Raw genomic sequence first — 21,253 nt, 5'->3', positions numbered from 1 at the left:
CTCTAGTCCTTTAGCACCCCCCCTTTTTTTTGAAGGAAGCTGTGAACATGAAAATATTGTTCTTTTTCAGTTAATTGCATAATATCAGCACATTTGCCTAAGACTAAGAGTATTTAATACAGCATGATAGTGGAGTACTGTTGGTAAACAATGTTTCATGTCTTGCCGAACGGAATTCCTTGTGTTTTAACACAGTTCAGGGTCCATCTAATTTACCCCATTAGACAATGTCCAGCTCTCAAATTGCAGAATATATGTACAGCAGCTCTTTCTCCAGCTCCTTCTGAGCATTCCATCAGCTACCTAATTTGTTTAATGCATTTTCAGCTCCAGTCGTAAATAGTGCTATCATTAATGAAAAGCCTATTGTGTCTGGATGGCTTATGTCAGGAAGGCATAATTGTATTATATTCTCTCAGATAGAACAAGGTTATCTTGGAATACTATTGAGGGCACCATTCCCTTGCTTATTAACTATCCAGGAGAGTTTAAAATGATGGCAAGCATAAGACTTATTGTGAATAAGACACCATTTATGCACAGTAAGAGTGCCCACAGGAAGGATATGCCCTTGTTCTGGTTCAAAGTATCTTTAAAAACTCCTGTTCTTTTATTAAGAGACTTAGCCCAGCCAGCACATCAATTGGACTAATTTACGTCACACCCTTAAGTCAGATGAACATTTTATTCTTCACTGTGCAGTTCAGAAAACACTGTTCCTCTGACTGATACTACAGTTACTTTAACAACTGTGCTTGGCCTTACGAAAAGGTTATTCAAACTTTATTTTCATAATACAGTGGGTTTCAATGTGTAGGACGTAGGTTGCAGGCAGTCTGTCAAGGGGTTCACAGGAAAAGCAAGTTTATACTGGGTATACAACAATGCAGATACAAGAAATTTTCAGTTTTTCCATGCCCTAAACATCTAAGTCTTTCACACTCAGAAGTGAGAAACAAAATAAAACCAGAGAAAAATCTTAGCCATTAAGAATCCCAGGAAATGTCTACTTCAAGGATGGTTAAATGAGGCTAGATGAAAAAACATCTAACAGATAGCGTAAGAAATTTAATCTCTAGCTCTCAAATGGCACATTCAAGTCCAAACTCATTTATTACTGTGTAACTTGAATTCCCCAGTCACAGCAGTTAGGGATGAATTCAGCTATTAATTTGGTAAAACAATCCCACAGAGAAGCATTCTTCAGGGAACTCAGAACCCCCCACAGAATACCAGTCTCACTTACAGGACACAGTTCAGAAAGCACTGGGCTGTCAGGCTTTTTCTTTACTGTCCCTCAAATTTCAATTCCAACCTCACAAAGCCAGCATACCTTGAAATCCTGAGACTATCTGGACTACATCATCATAGACCATCAGAGTAGCAGAGCGTTCAGGAAGAAGGCCGAGGCTCAGTGAAGAGAACACTGTGGGAGAGAAGTGGTTTAAGTGGGACATATTTAAATTCTTATAAACATAATCCAACAACAACAGTGCTTACTTTCTTCACATTTTTGCAAAAGCAGGCCACCCAAATGATTAAAATCATATTGTATACATGACAGAAACCACATGCATTTTGTGAACCAAACAGTTAAATTGCCAGAGTAACTACTGAACTAAACAAAACGTTCTACGCTTCGACTCCTGCACGTCATGCATGGTAGCTCGAAGCACTGAAGAGTGCAGTGTAAAGCAGGGTTTCACGCTTTACATGAAGCAATTCCCAACTCCACAGAAAGACAAGAAATACATAAAGAGAACTGAAATGCTAATCAGTCTGGCTGAGTTATTTTTCTGTGCAACAGCTATACTTTTTACTTAAGGAAGACTTTAACAAAATTTAAGTTTTAAGTACTTTGAGATGCTTACATAAGTTATACAGAAAGGCAAAGTATGATGAATAAGTCTGAATAATTTGCTTTAAAATGCAGCATGTACTTACTGAGTCACTACCTACACCAGGGAAGTGCTATTTATAGCAGAACTACTGTCATCCTAGCAATGGTGTGAAAGGAGACAGATAAATGGTATTTGCTGCACGAAGTCTACCTGCAAGGACCTCCCTTCCCACTGGATACTGACACTCCTTGCAGGGGGCTGTGTCAGTATGCACACACATCTTTGCAGAGTGAAAAACAGGATATAATTTCATGTCAAGTTCTTCAGACCCAGAAGACCCAAAATATGGAAGGAATTAGCCATAGAGTCACCTGCCTCCTGCATCTATGAAAAGAGTAAGGAGCATGACTGCCTGTAGTCTACATGTGGCTTTCAAAGATAGGAGGAGAAGAGAAGACTAACGCAGACTAGTTATTTTTGGTAACTGGGCAGCATCCCACACCTGGAGAGCACTCATCCTAGTCTGAAGTAAACACAAGCTGAGGAAAGCATGCCCAGAAACAATCAACAGAAGATCAACACAAACTCTTCTGATTTTCTGGAATTTTATGAATTTCCTCTAAATTAATATACATTACTTAATCCAAGAGACCATATAGATGTTAGTCCCAATAGGGAGACTAAACTATTTCTGCTTAAAGAAATATAGTGTCCTTTAAAGGTGGAAATTTTAGTGTTTGGGAGAAGTACGGGAGAAAGGAGAAAAAACTATGAGAAACACACTGAAAAAAAACACCGTCTAAAAGATGGTCTTAATGATATAAACATTAAAATTTTAAAAAATTAAATATCATGTTATTGCAAGTACAGCTAGGTATTTTCTTTCCAATGCCCACCATGTGAAACAGATCTACACATTAGGCAACATAAGAAAGCCTAGTGCAAGTAGCACTAAGGCCACACAATTACAAAATTTGCCTTTACTCCAATAACTTAATTTGTATGAAGAAAGCTAATATAATTTGGACACCCTGGGGAGCTCAATACAATCAACCATGCCAACATCTTCTTCCATATCTGCCAGACTATAACGAATACATAACCTCTAAGCTTCCCTTGGGTTTTTCTGCACAATCTCTTCTCAGCATGACAAAGACAGAAAGGCACAGTTTTTAAGGCCAGAAGGATGATGGTGATGATCCAGCTTTATTCCTGTATAACCGCAGCCTTCCCTGAATTAATTATTGTTGCAGATTCAATAGCTGTACCAAAACCTGAAAACATTTTGTGTAAAAACTCCAATTCTATTTTTACAGGTGATTCTATTTTTACAGGTCCAGTGGTGAAGAACATACCACAACATCAGTTTCTAATAAATAATTATGAGGGCAGTTAAACTATGTGCCTCTTTACCCATCAAAATTTATAGAGGTTCGATTTCCAGCCATTTGATCTTCTTTTTATACAGGCCTGCTTGACAGAAGAATTCTCTCTTACTCGTTTCCTGTTCTCTATGAGGGTATTGATGGACTATGATCAAATTACCTCATGAACTTTCTTGCTAGTGAACAAAAAAAAATTAAGCACTTCCAAGTCTTTCCCTGTAAACTGTATTTTCCAATTTTTTGATCACCCCTGATAAAAGTCCCCAGTTTTAAACACTCTTCTTGAAGCATGGATCCAGAGCTGGACACACATTTCCCTGAATGGTTATACCAAGGACAAGTCCTGAAATACTATACTCTGCTTTCCCAGTTTCTAACCTTATTTTACAGGTAAACAATTCTGGATCAGGTCTCCTCTCCCAGAAATACCATAAACATCATCCTCTGCTCCTAAAACTGTGTTTCACCACAGTGAATACCATGGTTTGCTTTGACTGTCCTGGTTTCAGCCAGGATGGAGCTATTTTGTTCCCTGTTGCTGGTACAGTGCTGTGTTTTGGATTTGGGATGACAATAATGTCAGTAACATACTGATGGTGTGGGTGTTTCTGAGTAGTGCTTACTCTAAGTCAAGGACTTTGCAGGTTTCCATGCTTTCTCAGTGAGAAGCTGCAGAAGAAGCTGGGAGGAAGCACAGCCAGGACAGCTGACCTGGACTAGCCAAAGGGAAATTTCATACCATAGAATGTTAGGACCAGTATATAAACTGGGGAGAGTCGTCTGGCAGGGGTCAACTACTGCTCAGGGATGGGCTGGGCAATTGTATTGTGCATCACTTGCTTTAACTGGGTTTTACTCCCCACTCTCATTTTGTTAAGCCTTCTTCTTTGTCTTCTTCTAAAATTTTACTTTATTTCAATTATCGAACTGTTCTTATCTCAACCCACAGTTTTTACCTTTTTATGATTCTCCTCCCCACCCCATGGAGGCTGGAGGGGAGGAAGCAGATGGGTGGTACTTAGTTGCTAACTGGAGTTAAACCATGACACTGCCTCTACCAACGAAGTCTGAACAGTGCCATCTCAGCAATTCCCTCTCTTCATGGCATATACTGCTCCAAAAGAAGTGTCCTTTTAAATAAGGATCACCAGTCACAAAGGTTTCCTTCCAAATTTTTTACAAAGAAAAATCTAAACGTAGTTAAGAGCAGACAGATGAACACATATTCCATCATGAACACTTCAACAACTCAAGTGATGTTAAATTAATGAACTGTTAATAAGTGGAGTCATGGCTCTGCTGATAAATATTTTAATGGAAGAAGAGATCTTAAATCTTTTCCTCCTACCATTTATCACTATATAAATAAATAATCCTCCTGCTTAAGCAGTTAAAGAGTTAGTATTATTTTCGTTAATATAGGAAAAGTTAATTTCTGCCAAATTTTAAGAACAGAAAACCCTTGATGTTTACTCCTTAAAGCTACTACAACAATACCACAAGTTCAGTGGCTGCACATCTTTTCAGCGTAACACTATTACTAATGCATATTGTCTGTGATGGAGGAATCCTGATTCTTTGGCAAAGTTCTGCTACAGCACTTTAAACATTACCACCCTTCAGCTTTCAAACCTACTCCCTGCTCATGGTTATCATTTTCCTATTTGAGGTAAATATGGCCACAGTTCATTCACCACAGCATACAGGATGGCACATCAGCTTAAATACTGCCCTGGGCAGAATGCTTCTCAGAGTGGGGGATCTGCTCTGTGGGGGACAGCTCCTAGGACTGCTAATAAGCATTTTTGGGAAATGAGGATCCAGCTGTGTGGGTGTCCCAGACTGCACACTGCAGAATGAAGACTGAGATAAGCTGCCTGTTCCCCATCATTCAAACCAGTTTAAAAATAACAACAAAACAACTTGCACATTTTTTCAAAGTTCTGTACTGTGCTAGTTAAAAGCATGATAGGCATTTAAATACAGGGCATTTAAATACAAACAGCTCTTGTAATTTTTTTTAAAGACTACAGGCATCTTAGTCAATACAAAATATAAAAGCTTAAGTATCTTAACTTTTATGTCCTGTACCTTTTCAGGACTAATTCAAAGAACAATCCTATTAAATCTACATAGGGTATATCAAGTTGTAACTTGATGTTTCTTTAATCAAAGAAAGGAACAAGTTCAAGGTACAGGAAGCAAAATAAAGGATTCTACTTCCAATTAAATCAATGGGAAACTATCTACCAGTATCAGTGGGGGAGGATCAGAGGTGAAATGAATCTACTTTCTGAGCTAGGTTCACATTTCAGCCATGGAAAGAAAGATTTTGTGGAACCTATACAATTACTGCTCTTTAAACTTCAATGATTTGCTAAAACAAACCCGCCCTGTTTCATTCTCTTTCCTCAAAATCAGTATTTAAGAAAAAAAACAAGCAAAAAATGAACCAAACAAACTTCAGGCTATGGAAGAGTACATCTCATTCAAGGGATCTAGGGTATGAGTCAGAAGGATGTGAGACCCAAGTGAAGGTTATTGCATAGTTTAATCATTTAAAAGCACATGAAGTATGCTGAGAAAGCTGCGCTTCATCTTATTTAAAGAGAAGAAAACCCAAAGGAAATTTCTAAACAGAGTCACAGAACAATTACGGCTGGAAGGGACCTCTGGACGTCACCTCTTCCATCAAGCAGGAGTTTTCCAGTTGAGTTCTGAATGTCTTTAAAGGTGGAGATTTCACAACCTTTCTGCACGACCTATTCCAATTTTTCTGCTGCTGTAACGAATTGTTGCCTTTTACTTATTTGAAACTCTCCTGGCTGCAACTCTTTTCAGTTGCTTCTTATTCTTTCACTACAGCCCAAAAAGATTGACTTAGAGTCTTTGCTGTAGCTCCATTAAGTAGCTGAAAAACCATGGCTGAATACAGTGCAGAAAATGTGGAAGAAGTCACTCTTATCTGAAGCAAGTGAAAGCAGATAAGTAAACAGCATGTTGAAATGCCTAAAGCATAATTCTGGGTTTGAAGAGATTCATGTTCCTTTCCCTTCTGAAAATACATTTGCTACTTGACCTTGCAGCAAGTCACGCAGTCCTTCTGGCTATGTTGATATTAATAAATAAAATGGAGCCGAGGCACGGAATTCAACACCGCCCTGGGAACATATACACTATTTAAATATTAGCATACTTAAAACCTCACATGGCTTTGACGCAGGCTAATTATCAAACCTGAGGTGTGTGTTATTTAGGTGTGATTTGGGTATAATACAAGCCCGGGACCATTCCCAAATTACATGGACCCTAATTGTAGCTGAGGATTACAAGAAAGGCAGATGAAACTTGGGATGTGATCTTCATATAGCTGTTACATCTCAAGTTTGAAAGCCACCCTCAATCTGTTCTTTTTAGCACTACAGAAATAGGCTTCATGACTCAATTTTTCCTCTTGAATAACTAATATAAGATTCTGAGGCATTCTGATAAAAACTAGCATGCAAGTATTATTGTTATATTTGTTTGCCTGTGGAAGAAGCAAAACCATGCTAATTAAGTTAGTAAAAATCCTTACATCTGGATAACATAACTGCAGATTAAAACTGTTCTATTGACATGGCTAAGAACTAACAGACCAGGACTTTTTTGTACACTGCAGCCTATGGTACAACAGTTGTTGCTACACCTTGGAAGAGAAGCAAGAGTGCATCACAGCTGCTGAAACAAGGTTATTGGAAACAGAGTTCCCATAAAGAAAAAGATCTGGAACAGGTTTCTATTTTCTATGGAGCTGTAGGAGCACCAACAGTTGTTTGAAAACTGATGTAGCACTGTACTGAGGACCTCCAGAAGGAGAGTGAATCTCTGCTCAGCCTTGATGCTGCAGTTTAACTGAGGAATAAATGTTACTATCATTGAAATGTGCAGATGTTTCTCCTCCCACCCAGGATCTCAAGCATTGAAACACATTATACAAAACTGAGTAGCTTCCTTTAGATGCAATATCTTACCTCAGAACAAAAATAAAGATCTCTTACCAGGCAATCTTACAGGTTTCCATGGTGCAGAATTTGGCACATATGCATGTTTACTAGCAGTCACTATCAGTTGATTGCCCAACTTATACTGAAACTTGAGGAAGGCAGTGCCATCTGCTCCTGAGGTTCCAGATGCAATGGAGATCTGGTTGGTAAAAATCTCAATGAAGGCTTCAGTTACTGGCTGATGGGTGCTGGCATCGCTTACATGGACCTTCAGCGTTACTTCTGTAATGACAAACAACCACAGTGATTATTGTCTGAAAAGCTTCTGCGGGAGGCAGCAGTTAGAACATGCTGACACACCAATGACTGAAAAGACACCAGCTCTGACATTTTGGTGCCACGTACGACTTTTTATACCGGCCTGAAGTTCTCCATCTCAGGCAGTCCCCTTCAGAGACACTGCAGAGTCTGCTAAAGCCAGACCAGGTCCTGAATTATTGCCCGACAGCTAACTTCAGCTGTGGAGGTATCTATCTTCCACCTGTGACCCACACGCAGCTGGGCAGCACATCTCAAGGGCAGGTAACACTCCCTTTGAGGGACAAAGTGTCAATCACAGACTATTGTTGTACTATGAAAATTCTAAACATGTGCTATCAAACATCCTGTGTTAGTCATGGACAGCAGGGCATGGAAACTCTCTGTAAGGTCCCCGCCTTGCTGAGCCTCTGCTCCAGCCAGCCTTCCCCAGCAGCAGTGGGGAAAGGGAAAGGCTACAACTGGGGTATGCTCCTCACTCCTTCCCAATGCAATTCTCTTTGTAGAGCAATGCAATGGAGGAAATCTCCTGTGACAGAAGTCCAGGAAGAAAGTGGACAATAGAGTAGGCTGTGCTGGAGTTGGATATTTTCACCTCTGGTGGGAGACATTGCCCCAGCTGGCACAGGACTTCCCAAGGTGGAGAATTCCCACAGGATCATGTCCATGTCCTCAAAGCACAGGACAATCAGGTGGGATGCAGTGTGCTAGCAGTGACAGCAGCAGCCCTGACACTACTGTATCACCTGTCCCCACACACTACTGGTGAGAAGCAAAGAAGTGATGGTTAAGGCAATCAGGAGAATCATGCATGCTGCAGATATGCAATCCAAAGCCAACACAATGGACTTCATTTTTCTTGAGTAATTTGCCATTTTTCCAGAAACTAATTACTAGTTTAAATGTTTCCAGATGTACAATATTTGTCCACTCTGGGCACTCCTATGACTAAACCATGCATTGTGTCACCAGGCTTTTGTTACATAAAATGGAGTGGCTTATGCAAGATAGTCCCTCTGGAAGGCATTCTTCTGTATTTATGATTATTTTTCTGTGCCTACAATAGTTCAAGTGCCTCATGCTCTAAAGCAGCAGCTGTTGCCTTTCTGCAATAACCATGACTTAAATGCAATGCTGTGTTGAAAAGACTCAGCAATGATCTACTGCTTTCACCATGACACTCCTTGGGTTCTTTTCACTTCCAGTTGCCTATTCCTCTTAAATGAACACATTTCTCCCTCTTTTCTCTCCAACTCTCCCCTTTATCTCATTCCTATCCTAATGTCTGGGAACTCTGTTGTTCTTGCATGAAGTTCCCTACCTCAGCTTACTCCATTCCCTAAAGTAGTAGATGGCATTTTGCATTTGCATTTCCCTTTTTGTGTCAGGAGACTTCAGCCTCTCACAAGCAAGATCATCCCATTCCATGTGCAAACATTTCTGCATGTGATACCCAGAAAAGGGAGCATGACCTCCTGTGCAGATATACTCAAAAACATTACACTGATTTCTACAGAACAGTACTGGTGGTACAGTTCTGTTCTATTACTAATGCCTTATGAGAACTCATTTTATTGTAGAACCCAAGCCAGCAAGACACGACACCAAGAAGAAAACACAGAATTTAACAAAATCTTTGTGGTGAGTTTCAGTCCTGAAGGACACAACTAAGTAAGCAGAGAAATACACTGTAACAACCTCAAAGTTTAAAGGGACATGAGGACCTAATACAAAAGTAACAGCACGTCTGTCCTAAGGGCATTTCAGCCAGAAAGATCAATATCTTGGGCTCTTTCATAAGCAGAGACCTTTCTGAATCCTACAGTACTGAAAATACCAATATCATGCTGGCCTGAACAAAACCCCTATTAGAGAAATTCATCATCATCACAGCTATTGCTTTAGAACTTGGCAATGAAGGATACCAGTTTAGATGGGATCAGCATGAAATATATTCTAGCTATTAAAGGTTCTGGACTTCTTCCCAGTTTTGCATTTAGTAGTCAAAGGAAGCAATGTACATTGAAAAGTGTCCACATACTCTGGTGCCCAGTACAGAGTGCCTCCTTAGAAACCTTGCTTTGACCACCAAGCAACTTGTGAAATCTTGTGTATGTGAAAGGCAGCCACATAAATCAACAAAGGAAAAAATATACATATTCATGTATTTACAAACATGAGGACAACAAACAGTATCAGTTTCAATTTTCAAAGTGGAGGGATATGCTTAGATCCAAAGCCAGATAGCTGTGCTCTTAGCATTTCCCACTTTGAATTTCCTAGCAAAGAATGCAAGAATAGATATGATTAAGAATAATGAGTGATGCATTAAAGAAAAAGCAAGAGAACACAATGAGCTGAACATTGCTGTTAGCAATTTCAGTAACATGGAAATTTAAGCCTTTTCTAAAAACAACCACAGATAAGAAGGAACCAAGGAGCTTTGGAATATTAAATACTAAAGAAGTATCATATCAATTCAATTCCTTATATACATCGAAAATTCTAGGATAGAGACTACTACTAAAATTGATCACAAGAAAAAATGTATAAAATTTTCCTGTATACACAAATCCATCCTTCTCTTCCCAAATCAGAGAGCCAGCCATGGGTCTCTCCAATGGGAAATTTCTTTCTCTCTCATTCCATAGCTATGTAAGGTTTCTGTCTGCATACTTCTCTCTTTCTGCATTCCTCTCTCTTTCTGATAAGGAAGGACGGGGGCTTCCAAAATCCTTCTTCTAAGCAGAAATGACAAAGGCAATCACCCAAGACAGAAGACTGAAAGGCAGCAGACTGGAACTGCTCTTCCAAACCACAGTCCCTAGATCAGACACTAGGTTTGTTTTCTCCTTTTTGATATTAACATGTTTTTTCCTCAGCAGACAGAGAAAACCCTAGCAGGCTGAGCAATCCTAATTCCTTTTCATGTGTTATCTTCCCTGACAAACATGTGAAATGTACACAGCTTGCTTAATTCAGGGCCTTCTCCCACACAACAGCTCCTTTTTCTTATCTAATGCAGTAGTGAAGTCTCGAACACTAACCCGCATTATCACTGTAATTTCCACAGCAACTGAATAATTAAAAGCTTAAAACTGGAAAGAAATTGTTTAAGAAAACAAACTCTCAAACAGTGACGTGATGAGAGCAACCTACAAAAAGAGAAAGGAAGTTTCAGAATTGCTAGAATATATTCAGGCTCTTCTTGAGGATCAGGGGAACTGGAGACGGGAAATAAGACAGCAGAGTAAGGACAACTAACAGAAGATCAGTCTGATCTCTAATTAATAGGGAGGTCTTAGATCAAAAGACTACATATACTAGATGAAATAAATTAGAAGCTGTTTAGAAGACCTACTTTTAACTAAGGAATAGAGTATTTAAAATATCTGGCAAACTTTTTAGTTGGACCTCTCAGCAAAGAGTGGGTACAAAGCAGGTACATGATTCTTGAGTTTTGCAGCCTACCACAGCAGGGAGCTTACAAAGAATTAAAAGCACATGGACACAGAAAAAGCACAGCTGCAGATGAAGGCAGGGAACTGAAAGCACTGCAAAAGATGAACTGCTGAAGGGAAGCCTGCTTCATTCTCACACTATTGTATGTACAGTTGGAGTATTTGCTAAGTTCTGGAGGAGCTTTGTTCTGTGCTACTAGTCAGGTCCTGGAAGGAGGAATGGAACATAAAGGTGAAGAGTGCTGATGTTCCCTCATTTAAGAGCAAAGCAGAGATGGCTGAGGTGACAGACCCTGGGCTGATGAACTCACCCAGGGCAGCTGTGGTCTCTCTCTCTTCCCCAGACAAGCCAGCCACAGTCAAGACAGGCTATGCCTGAGCCATAGCCCTGTCTGGAGTACCTGGCTCCTGCCTGGTGTGGTGTGAATGTGTCTTTTTCAGACCTCATCTGGCATGTACTTCCATGCTGGCTGGTAGCACTGGTGGCCACAGGTACAGAGCCAGTCACTTGCCTGCACCACTGGTGTGTGTCCTGCCATTATAATCCTACAGAAAAGATTCAAGTCCAAAGCAAGAACCACTTAGGATAACTGTCATTTCCAGAAGATAAGCCACAGGCAAAAATGCAAAAAGCCTGTGTCTCCCTGTCTAGAAGTGGAGGTAGAAATGGGCCACTCGCAGGTGTTAAACAGTGCAACCCTTCAACTCTGCTTTAAGAATCCCAAAGCAAAGTGGGAAAAGGAGGTTAGTGGGAAAAGAGCAAATAAAACCAGCAAATGCAGGGGTAAATTCCACAAAGAGATCAAGGCTGATGTATGGGTATGCTCGAGCAAGTCTAGTGCAAATCTACTATCTTATATTTATAGTCCTTTGTCTTCTTTTGAACAATAAATCTCCTTGTTTTTTAAATGAAAAAATGTTTTTCAAATGTTTTTCAACCAGAACTACTAGTTACTGTGAAAACAGCTGCTTAAGTGCAGCTCCCTCCCAGTTTTCTAGTACTAAATTTATTGTAAGCTATATAAAAAACCACCAGCATCTTCAAGGTTATAATTTGGGAAAGTGAATAAAAGACAAAAAGATCCCTAAATGGTAGATTCCAATCCAGAATCCCATCTGTCTTCTTAATCTGATTTTTGAGATTTTACTAAGTTTAAACTTTCTCTGAGCAATCCTTCCTGTGCCATCTGCTCTATGAACCCTACTGCCTTGCCTGAAATACAATTAACTTTAAGAAAACTATTTTTGCATTTGTAACCCCTTCTTGTACTCACAGCTGCTCTTTACATTGCTGTGAACTCTCAGTTTGGGAATGGTTTTCTTCAGAACTGCTATCATCACTGCTGTCTTCTATAAGCAAACTCTTGAAAAGTGAAAAGCACTGGGTTCAGGTAGTTTGGGGCACTGTTTGTCGGGTTTTTTTGTTTGTTTGATTTTTAATCAGTAATATAACACGGAAAATAAAATCCTGATAAACTTGAGCAAAAGCAAACTGTCAGATCCCATATACTGGCATAAACAGGCAACAGTTACAACACAGACTGGAAATCAAAGATCACAATCCTATTTAGATCCCAATCCTGCAATTTGGTTTCTGTGCACACATCCCTCTGTCAGGCAGACTCCCACTGACGTCTGCTGGACAGATGATCTCTTTAGGGAACAGGCTGACAAAGGCAGCTGCTATCACTTAGTTTTTCCTTTGGGGGTCCCTTAACCATGGACAATGTCAGGATATTACCAAAGAAAGAGATATTTAAATTATCTAGGTTTTGATTAGAAAAAGAAAACTTCCTGCTCATTTAAAAAACGCCATTATGAACTTCATGTAAAACTGTGTCCTCTGCTCTGATTGAACTTACTGGCAACATGCCTGGCTTTGAATCCTACGTGCCAAATGAATAAGCCTTTCTGTCTCTTAACCTTTTGCCCATGTGTGAGGTCAATCCTCAGCCAAACAATAGGATTTTCATTTATCTAATGGAAAACATTTTCCTAGAAAAAGGAGTGTTCCCCGTGCTTTAGCCACAGATGCCAACTCTAGCATTTATATATTGTATTTCTAATGTGCTGCATCAGGAAGGCTTTACTGAGAATCACACTTCAAAATAGCAGCAGACTTAGTTTGTATGAAGAAAAGGAAATATGTATGTAACATTCCTCCAGAAGCACAGTGTCACTGATCTTCATTGATGTTGTCAGCCAAAAGTAAGTTCTCAAGTAGCATCTCAAATAGCAAACTACATGTGCTTGAACAAGATTCACAGTGAAGATGATGACATCCTGTATTCAGAACTGGCTCTAGCCCTCATTACAGGAAAATCAATAGTGCTACACAACCTTCCCCTCTACCACAGGTGACTCGGGCTTCAGCTGAGCTGAGTGTCCACCACTGATTTCCAGGAAACCCAGCCATGGAGAGGGTGGGACACAGGAGGTCTGCTCAGTGCCTGCTCAGTGATTTTCCAAATGACACCAAGGCTGCTGCAGTCCTTGGCATGAAGAAAAAAGTTCCTTACTACACTAGTCAGAAATCCAGTAAGGACTACACAACACAGCTTGGTTCTCAGACCCAGGTGGGATTTAGAAAGCAGAGGGCCTCTGAGAGGAGGCACATAAAAACACAGGGCACAGGGAAGCAACCATGGGACTGGCCATCTGAAGAATATGACCTCTTCTTGCAAGAGAAGGCTGAATCACCGTGGCTAACAATGAAACTGCAAAAAATCATGTCAGCTGAGGACTTTTAGTCTTGCCGACAGAGACAGCCAACAGCTGTACACTGAACCTAAGCAAATTCAGGTGTCATTTCTTGGCAACAAGAGAACAGCTTACTAGGTAGTAGACTCAGGCTATGAGAAAAAAAATTGGGTTAATAGCTTTAATTTTAGTTCTAGGGGTTTAATTAAGGCTTACAATTAATGTTAAGAGTTAAGAGAATTAAGGTTTGATTCTAGAACATTTATGAAGCCAGCCCAAGTGGTAGTTTGTGGTGCTTTTTTTTAGCACTGCTATCTGAATTTGCTAAACACTTCAGAGGTCAAGGGGACAACTATCAGTAGGGTCCTCCACACACTGAGTACTTGTAGTGTGATGACTATAATTAACCCCATACCTCAGAAGTCAAGAAGGAACTTTCGTCCTCAAATGCACAACTGATTGATTTCTGAGTTTTTCTTTTATTCCTCCCCCCTGCTCTTCATCAGAAATAGTGGAGTGCAAGGAGAACTGCATATTCCACTCACTTGACTGACACAGAGAAACCCCTACATGATGCCTGATCAGAGCATTCTGCTCATCTCATCTCTGTGGACAATCAGGATCCAGGATTGTGAAGGAACCTACACTCGGGTAGCACTTGAGGCTTTTTCACCCTTCTCTGCAGCTCAAGTTGATTCATCCGTATTTCTCATCAAACATTCCTTGCTGCTCCAAGTGCCTCAGGCATTGCTGGCACTGCAGCTGGCTCCCCTAGTGCACAAGAATTTAATTTCCAGGAGATTGAAATAGTTTATCTTAACTAAAATAATTAGTCTTAATCATCGATCTTCAAATAAAGCACAGTTGCCTGTGATATGAAGGTCAGACAGGTGCCCTACTTACCTCTTCAGGTTTAAAATCCTTTAAACAAAGTGTTCATAAACTAAAATGATAAATACATAAGTTTATCTCACAATGCATTATCTCCTAGGGATAATGCACATAGTTTTTAGTAAAATGTCACAAAAATAATTCCGCTGTATGAACTAGAGCAATTTATGCCATATATGATGAAAACCAGGCTACTAGACAACCCCTGTATTCAAAAGGGAGGGAGGGGCAGTTATGGGATAATAAAATAAAGACATCCATCATGCAACAGTTCAACTTGTAAAAGAAGATTTGCATACCCTGACCTGCTAGAGCCTAGAGCATTACCACCAAAATTAATTTCTTGGGAAAAAAGGTAGGCATTTGCTTTAATTAAAAAAAGTGGGAGCTATAAGCATTATGCCCAGATGAGACTCCGATACCCTATTGTTAAGTGATTAAACAAGCATTTATAATTAACTTGAAACTCACATGGCTATGAAACTCATGAATAGCAATAGTTGCATTAACAGGTCTGCCTTTGATCTCTACAGGAACTGTGGATGACACAAACTAATTTCATTTCCAAACCTTGTCTCTTAGACATGGAATTAAATAAAATACTGTCATGGAGTGCAGATGGAAGTTGAGTTTCAAAGCTTTAGCTTGCCACACACATAATGTATTCTTTACAAGACATGAAAAAGTAATCCCTACTTAAATCCCTCTCTTTTTTTGTAATAGAGTTCTTTGAAACTCTGTTTGGGGATCAATATGGAATGAGAAGTTAATGCACTGATATTTTCCAGTTGCTCAGCATTAGTTCTCCACTGACTCAAGACTGCAGCTGATTTTGTGACATCAGCTCTGAGGATAACACTACACCAAGCTCAGCCACTCGGGGTTTTAAGCCACTTTATACCTACTGCACCATCAGTCTAGTTTGGGAGAGGGCAGAAACGGAAAGCTTGGATTTGCTTAGCCACAAAGGCACGTGTTACATTTTCTCAGAACAACTTTATCCTAAGTCTTATTAATAAAAATACTAATCTGATTAAAGCAATTTAAAGCAGATGCAGTCTATGTTTAAACGATCCAATGTATGTTCAATGGGGCAGTGAGGAGACAAGCACTTTTCTTTTTTCCTCATTTTCAAGCAGCTTTAATCTCAGGCTTAATCTCTAATTTCCAAAGCCTGTAGTGAAAGCAAAGCTAGCTATCACTTTGGAAGAAGGTATTTTTCATTTGGGTTGTTTGTTTTTAAACAAACCACTGTAACAATTCAAACAAACCCATCTCAAGGGCCTCTCTACATTCCCACTGCAGCCTGCAGTGCAAACTTCCACGTTCACCTCAGTAATTCACTGATGTAAGCTCATGCACAGACAGAGGCAAACTATTGCATTAAAATTTTATCTAGGCAATTGCAAGTTCCCTTTCTTCAAATAACTCGACAGTCAATTTATAATCACTTCATTCCTTGAAGAGGTTATCCCCAGCTGGCAGACAGGAAAATTAAATTGTAGGTGAAGCTACACATGGCAGCCATCTCATTCCTCCCAGCCAGCCTGAGCAGAGAGCTCTGCAGAGTGATGAGGAGTGCAACACTAGTGTTCAGCTACTCCACAGTAAAACCAGGAGCATCCCTTCCTACCCCACTTCTTTGGCCTGGCTGTGGACTCTTGCACCTTCTCTTGGGCTACTCCACTTCTCCTTGAACCTGCTGCTGTGTTGGTTGCATTTACTAATTCAGCACTGCACCAGCATAACAAACCAAGTGGCTCAATGCCAGGTTATCAGGCTGAACTGCCGAAGCAACGCAGCCCCACGTGCCAAAATCAGCAGAACAGGCAAGTATGGGGGTGGAGAGTGGTGGCCAAGTGCAACACTGGCAGAGGAAAAGAAAGAATTTGGGACCACCCCTGCTGGTTCACAGCAATTCAGTCAGCTCTGTTGCGCTTTGGAAGGTACCTGTCCGTCTCCTGACCTAGGCAATCTTAAGGTCAGTATTTGGCATGTATAGCTGCAGTAAACCTTTATTCTGCATTAATTCCGAATGCCATACTGATTCCCCAATAACTTCCCAACCTCTATCACTGCATACTGGCACCACAGCAGTAAAATCTCCTGGCTCCATAACAACAGGATGCTTGTGACAATGCCAGGAAAGGGTTGGTATGAAGCAGCAAGGACTTTTGCACAGGCATTACAAAGTGTTTACAATAGCTCTTGAACACCCAAAAACCTCTACAGTCAGTTGGTATTTGTGACTGGGCGGATGGAGGAGGTTACTGTTGTTTCCTCCTGACCCTAAAAAGCTCCCTTTTATTAACATCTCTACATGTCACTTTCTGTGACTTCTGTCACAATAGCACCAAGATTAAATGCCACCCAACTTGTCTATATTGAAATTTTCCTATCCTCCAAAAATACTTATTTCCAAGTTTTTGAGATTTTTCAAAATAATATTTCTATTTCCTCATTTGGAATAGCTGAAAAATTTAATTAACCTGTGATCCAGTTCTTCTTCTAGATAATAAATAAAAATGTTAAATAAAATAGGATCCATTACATTTCCCTTTATCCTAACACTGTAAAGCAACTCCAGCTTAATACATGGCCATTCTTCATTACACTTTGTTTTCTCTTTCATCCAATCTCAGTCTTCTGATCTGAGTTAATTAATTTTTCAATTAGTATTTTTGAACCAGGCTACTGTACTGTCTATACTTCAGCTACGATGACTGCACATATATGCAGAGCATACATAACTGACTCAGCAACCAAAACTTACGTCAGTTTAAATTATGATAATATCTATGGTGATCTTAATTCTTAGCAGGGGATTAATTTTTAGGGCCATTATAATTTCATGAGAAAAATAATTCTAATCAGATTAAAACTCTGAATTTTGAAAACTTACTTTCTATTCCCCTACACTGGAAGTCATTTATGTAAATCAGAAGTTATTTGCTCTTCCACAAATTCATAATCATAATGGAAAGGTACAGTTACACTTGCAACATTCATCTTTCTTAGACTCACTGTATTTTATTTAAAAACCACAATGTGATGAGGGTTTGACATGCTGCTCACACACCTTATCTTGTCTTCCAAGATGAGAAGAGCACTGGTGAATACCTTTGTATTTCTTGGTCACTTTGCAGCTCTGATTCCCAGAGCTGCTTATCACAGTCACACGATTACCACTGTAGCTAGAAATGAAAGTTTGGAGGTCCACAAACCAGGCTTTAGGAATGGGTGAAAGTAACTTGGCAGTAGCCTAGTAGTAGTAGGCTACTTGGAACTAGTAGCCTAAACTATCCGTAGTTTAGGTACTACATATAATTGCCTAATCTAAGGGGGCGGGGGGGGGGGCATCTGAAAGGGATGACGCTCTGCTGAAGGACTCATGGGGTTCACAAATCAAAATGATAAAAACCGATGAATCACAGCTGATCAAACAGTGAATTATCTGTTCTATTTAGAGATCAATCTTGATGTAAAATACTGTGACTGGCCAATAAATGGCAAAGGAAGGCTGAGAGGAAATGGGCAAGGGCTATGTGCCTTGAAGCTCAGGAGATAATGCAGGGTGGGACTGACCACAGCTGCTGCAAACAGGGCCGACTGTATCTCAACACAAATGGCACCCGAGGGTGGCCTTTGTGTTAGATGAACAGCTATGTCATTTGAGTGAATCAATTGACTACACTATCACTGAGTGGATCAAATATTTCTCCAAATTCATTAAAAAACCTGAGAATGTCTCCCAAACTGGCACAGGAAAGACATGTATACATGGCTCAGACCACCAAAGCATGTAAGAACTGAACAATTAGCAGGATAAATAAATAAAATCAAAGATTGCTGTGGGCTGATTTCAACCCATGTATTCCTTCTCAGCAGCTGGTAATGGCCAGCATCATGATGGTGAGCATATTACAGAGACCAAGAACATGTACCACATATTGGTGTAGTGACTGAATTATTATTGCTGTTAATATATTTTGTATTAACAAAGTACAAATACACTGGCATTGTGATTTTGGTTTATTTTTTCTTATTGTGCTAAATTAAAAATCCCACGTAATGTTAAAATGTATCTTCAAATAAGTAAACTTGATATTACACATGTGTCTACCTAAAAGAGCCCAGTCAGAGCATACAAGATTCTGTGAAATGCTCACATTATTTATTAGTTTGTCCATTTGACATATAAAAGAGTTATTGCTTTTACTTTGGCATGAGCCCAGTCTAGATATTTATAGCTGTAAACAGCACTCTACTCAAGCTCTTTCCCTCAGCAAAGAATCCCTCAAATTTTTTTTATTTTACTTCCTCTGTTTCTTATACTTGTGTTACAAAACACACATCTGCTTAAAAGTAACACCATCACAAAGGGCTGCTGGTGTTTTCAGTTTGACAAATATGGCCACTTTCCTATTTACAAGCAGATATACAGAACTGAAAACATTCCAGCAGTGTGCTTTGCTTCCTTGGCACAGACAGCAACATGAATATTTGTAGGCTACTTAGTCTACGCATTAAGCAAGCATTATAAACTATTATTATACTGCTTTAAACAAACAGCTGTATGTCTGGAAAGTGATCTACTGTGTGCAAACAATGCTTATAGCAGAAGCAGGAGAAAGGCCTTTCTAAATACTGAAATCATACAGACGCTAAACTTATACACAGGAGTTGCATCAATAGGATGTGCTGGGGAAATTTGCTGGGATGCAAATGAAAAAGGAGGCATACAAGACCAATAATCAACTTCTGAAAGGGTACAATATGCTCTATTATATGCTGTGCCCAGAATGAATACAATGTTAGCATTTGGGGACATGCTTTGTGATGAACATGGCAGTGCTTGGTTAATGACTGGACTTGATGATCTTAAGAAGTCCTTTTCCAACCTTATAGATTCTGTAATTACCAGATAAAGGATTCATGTATGCTATGCACATATATATGTATGTAAGTTGAACTGAAAACACAAGGTATGGCTAATCACACTAAAAATGACAGCATTTACTTAAGTTTCCTTGACAGCACCAGTCCTTATCACTTCCCTGAAACCCATTCAAAACCGAAGTTTACAGATACTTTCTTGAAGTTAAGAAAATATGTATTTCACACAGGGATATCTCCTCTTTGTTAATTTGTAATTTATTCTGTTCTCACACTTACAAAGGAACTGCTAAGAAAAAACACAGTATTCAACAGTTTATCATTACTTTAAAGGAACTAGCCCAATAAATTTAAAACCTATCCTACCATATTTAGTCAGAAATACAATTCCAGTAATACCAGAGTGCTAACCTAGTAAACATGTAAAATAGAGATGGAGAGTCCTCATCTTTCTTTTTCAAATTTAACAGCTGTAGGAAATCAATAAATACCAATTTTTAGCAATATATTCAGTGTCATTTCATGCTATTTCTTATTTTGAAAATCACTTCTCTAAATCACCATACATTTAATTTTAAAGTTCACATAATTTCAACATGTCCTGAGATTTAGGAAATCAACATTCCACAATACAAAAGTAAGGTACTTTCTTCTTTGCTGAGCATTTGTTCTAAAGCAAAATTCCTCTTTACTTTTTTTGCCCCTCTTCACACTAAGACTGATTAAAAAAACCCCAACCCACACAACTCAAAGGATGTGTGTATGTATATGCACTCACAATCTGAAGCACACAGTTATACAGGAAGGCTGATTTATTTATTTCAACAACAGATCTAACAACATAGGTGGTCAGTTGCTCTCTTGAGGTTGCAAAATTACTAAAGGGAAGAAGAAAAATGACAGTAGATTGCTATTACTGCTTAAAGCCAGCCTGAATTCCCAGTTAGCCTTGTGCTACCATAACAGCACAAGGGAGACTTCCAGCTGGCCAAGCACAATATGCACCTCCTTAAAGAGCACAGAAAGTGGAGGGGTTAGGAAACCCCACAGGACCCATCCTGTAGGAACCAGCAGCCTACTGCAAGGATGACAACAACAGTTGCCTCAGACGTTTATAAAGACGAAAGGACTTTGAGTCCACTGCTGTCATACAAGATCAGTAACAAATACCACAGCAAAACAGTGACAGTTCTATGTAGTTACAATAAAATTCTACAGACACATTAATGTCCTGTATCCACACACATGTGGATGCAATATAGGAGAAACAGAATAATTAAAAATGCAATTGCATTAAATGGCAACTTAAAACAGCTTATCTGTAGACTCAAGTTCTCACAGAAATGGTGGAGTTACTCTAATGCTAAGATGTTCAAGGTGAACACAAAAGATTCTAACTTCAGCTTTGGACCATTCAGTCAGATACTCCCATCTGAGTTGGTAGCTAAATAAAGAAAAATTGAAGCAAGTAAGAATTATATACCAGCTAATTAATATTTGCATTTCAAGTTCATCTTTCTAGCCATTAAATGAGTATTAAAATTAGGCTGAAATCATTTTGTAGCTACACTCATGTGGAGCCCAACATGCTTGGGTCTCAAATAGCACATAACAGCAAGATAATAGTTCAGCTAAGTATGGCGACTCATAGTGCATATCTACTCCTTTAAAACATGATCATTTTTATGTTAGCTACAATACCAAAGCCAGGCAAAATACATTACATATTCTTTTCAATGAGTGTGTTTACATATAAAACATTGCTGCCTACTTTG

General features: G+C 39.4%; 1 protein-coding gene across 2 annotated transcripts in view; it reads right to left on the bottom strand.

The window, feature by feature from the left end:
* Positions 1–21,253, bottom strand: part of FAM171A1 (family with sequence similarity 171 member A1) — an 85,026-nt gene that overhangs the window by 29,741 nt on the left and 34,032 nt on the right. Inside the window, exons 2-3 of one of the 2 annotated variants that reach the window (XM_083869449.1) lie at positions 7,267–7,494; positions 1,334–1,426 (exon numbers count right to left, since the gene is read on the bottom strand). In XM_083869449.1, the coding sequence (XP_083725575.1) occupies positions 1,334–1,426; positions 7,267–7,494 (321 nt within the window). Of the gene's footprint in view, positions 1–1,333; positions 1,427–7,239; positions 7,495–21,253 lie in introns of those variants that run through there. The other variant, XM_083869450.1, reaches the window with a different exon arrangement.

Source organism: Zosterops lateralis, assembly GCF_965231275.1.
Source record: "Zosterops lateralis genome assembly, chromosome: 1".
In the NCBI taxonomy this organism is placed as follows: Eukaryota; Metazoa; Chordata; class Aves; order Passeriformes; family Zosteropidae; genus Zosterops; species Zosterops lateralis.
The sequence above is the reverse complement of the archived record's forward strand: the minus strand, read 5'-3'. Positions and strand labels throughout refer to the sequence as shown.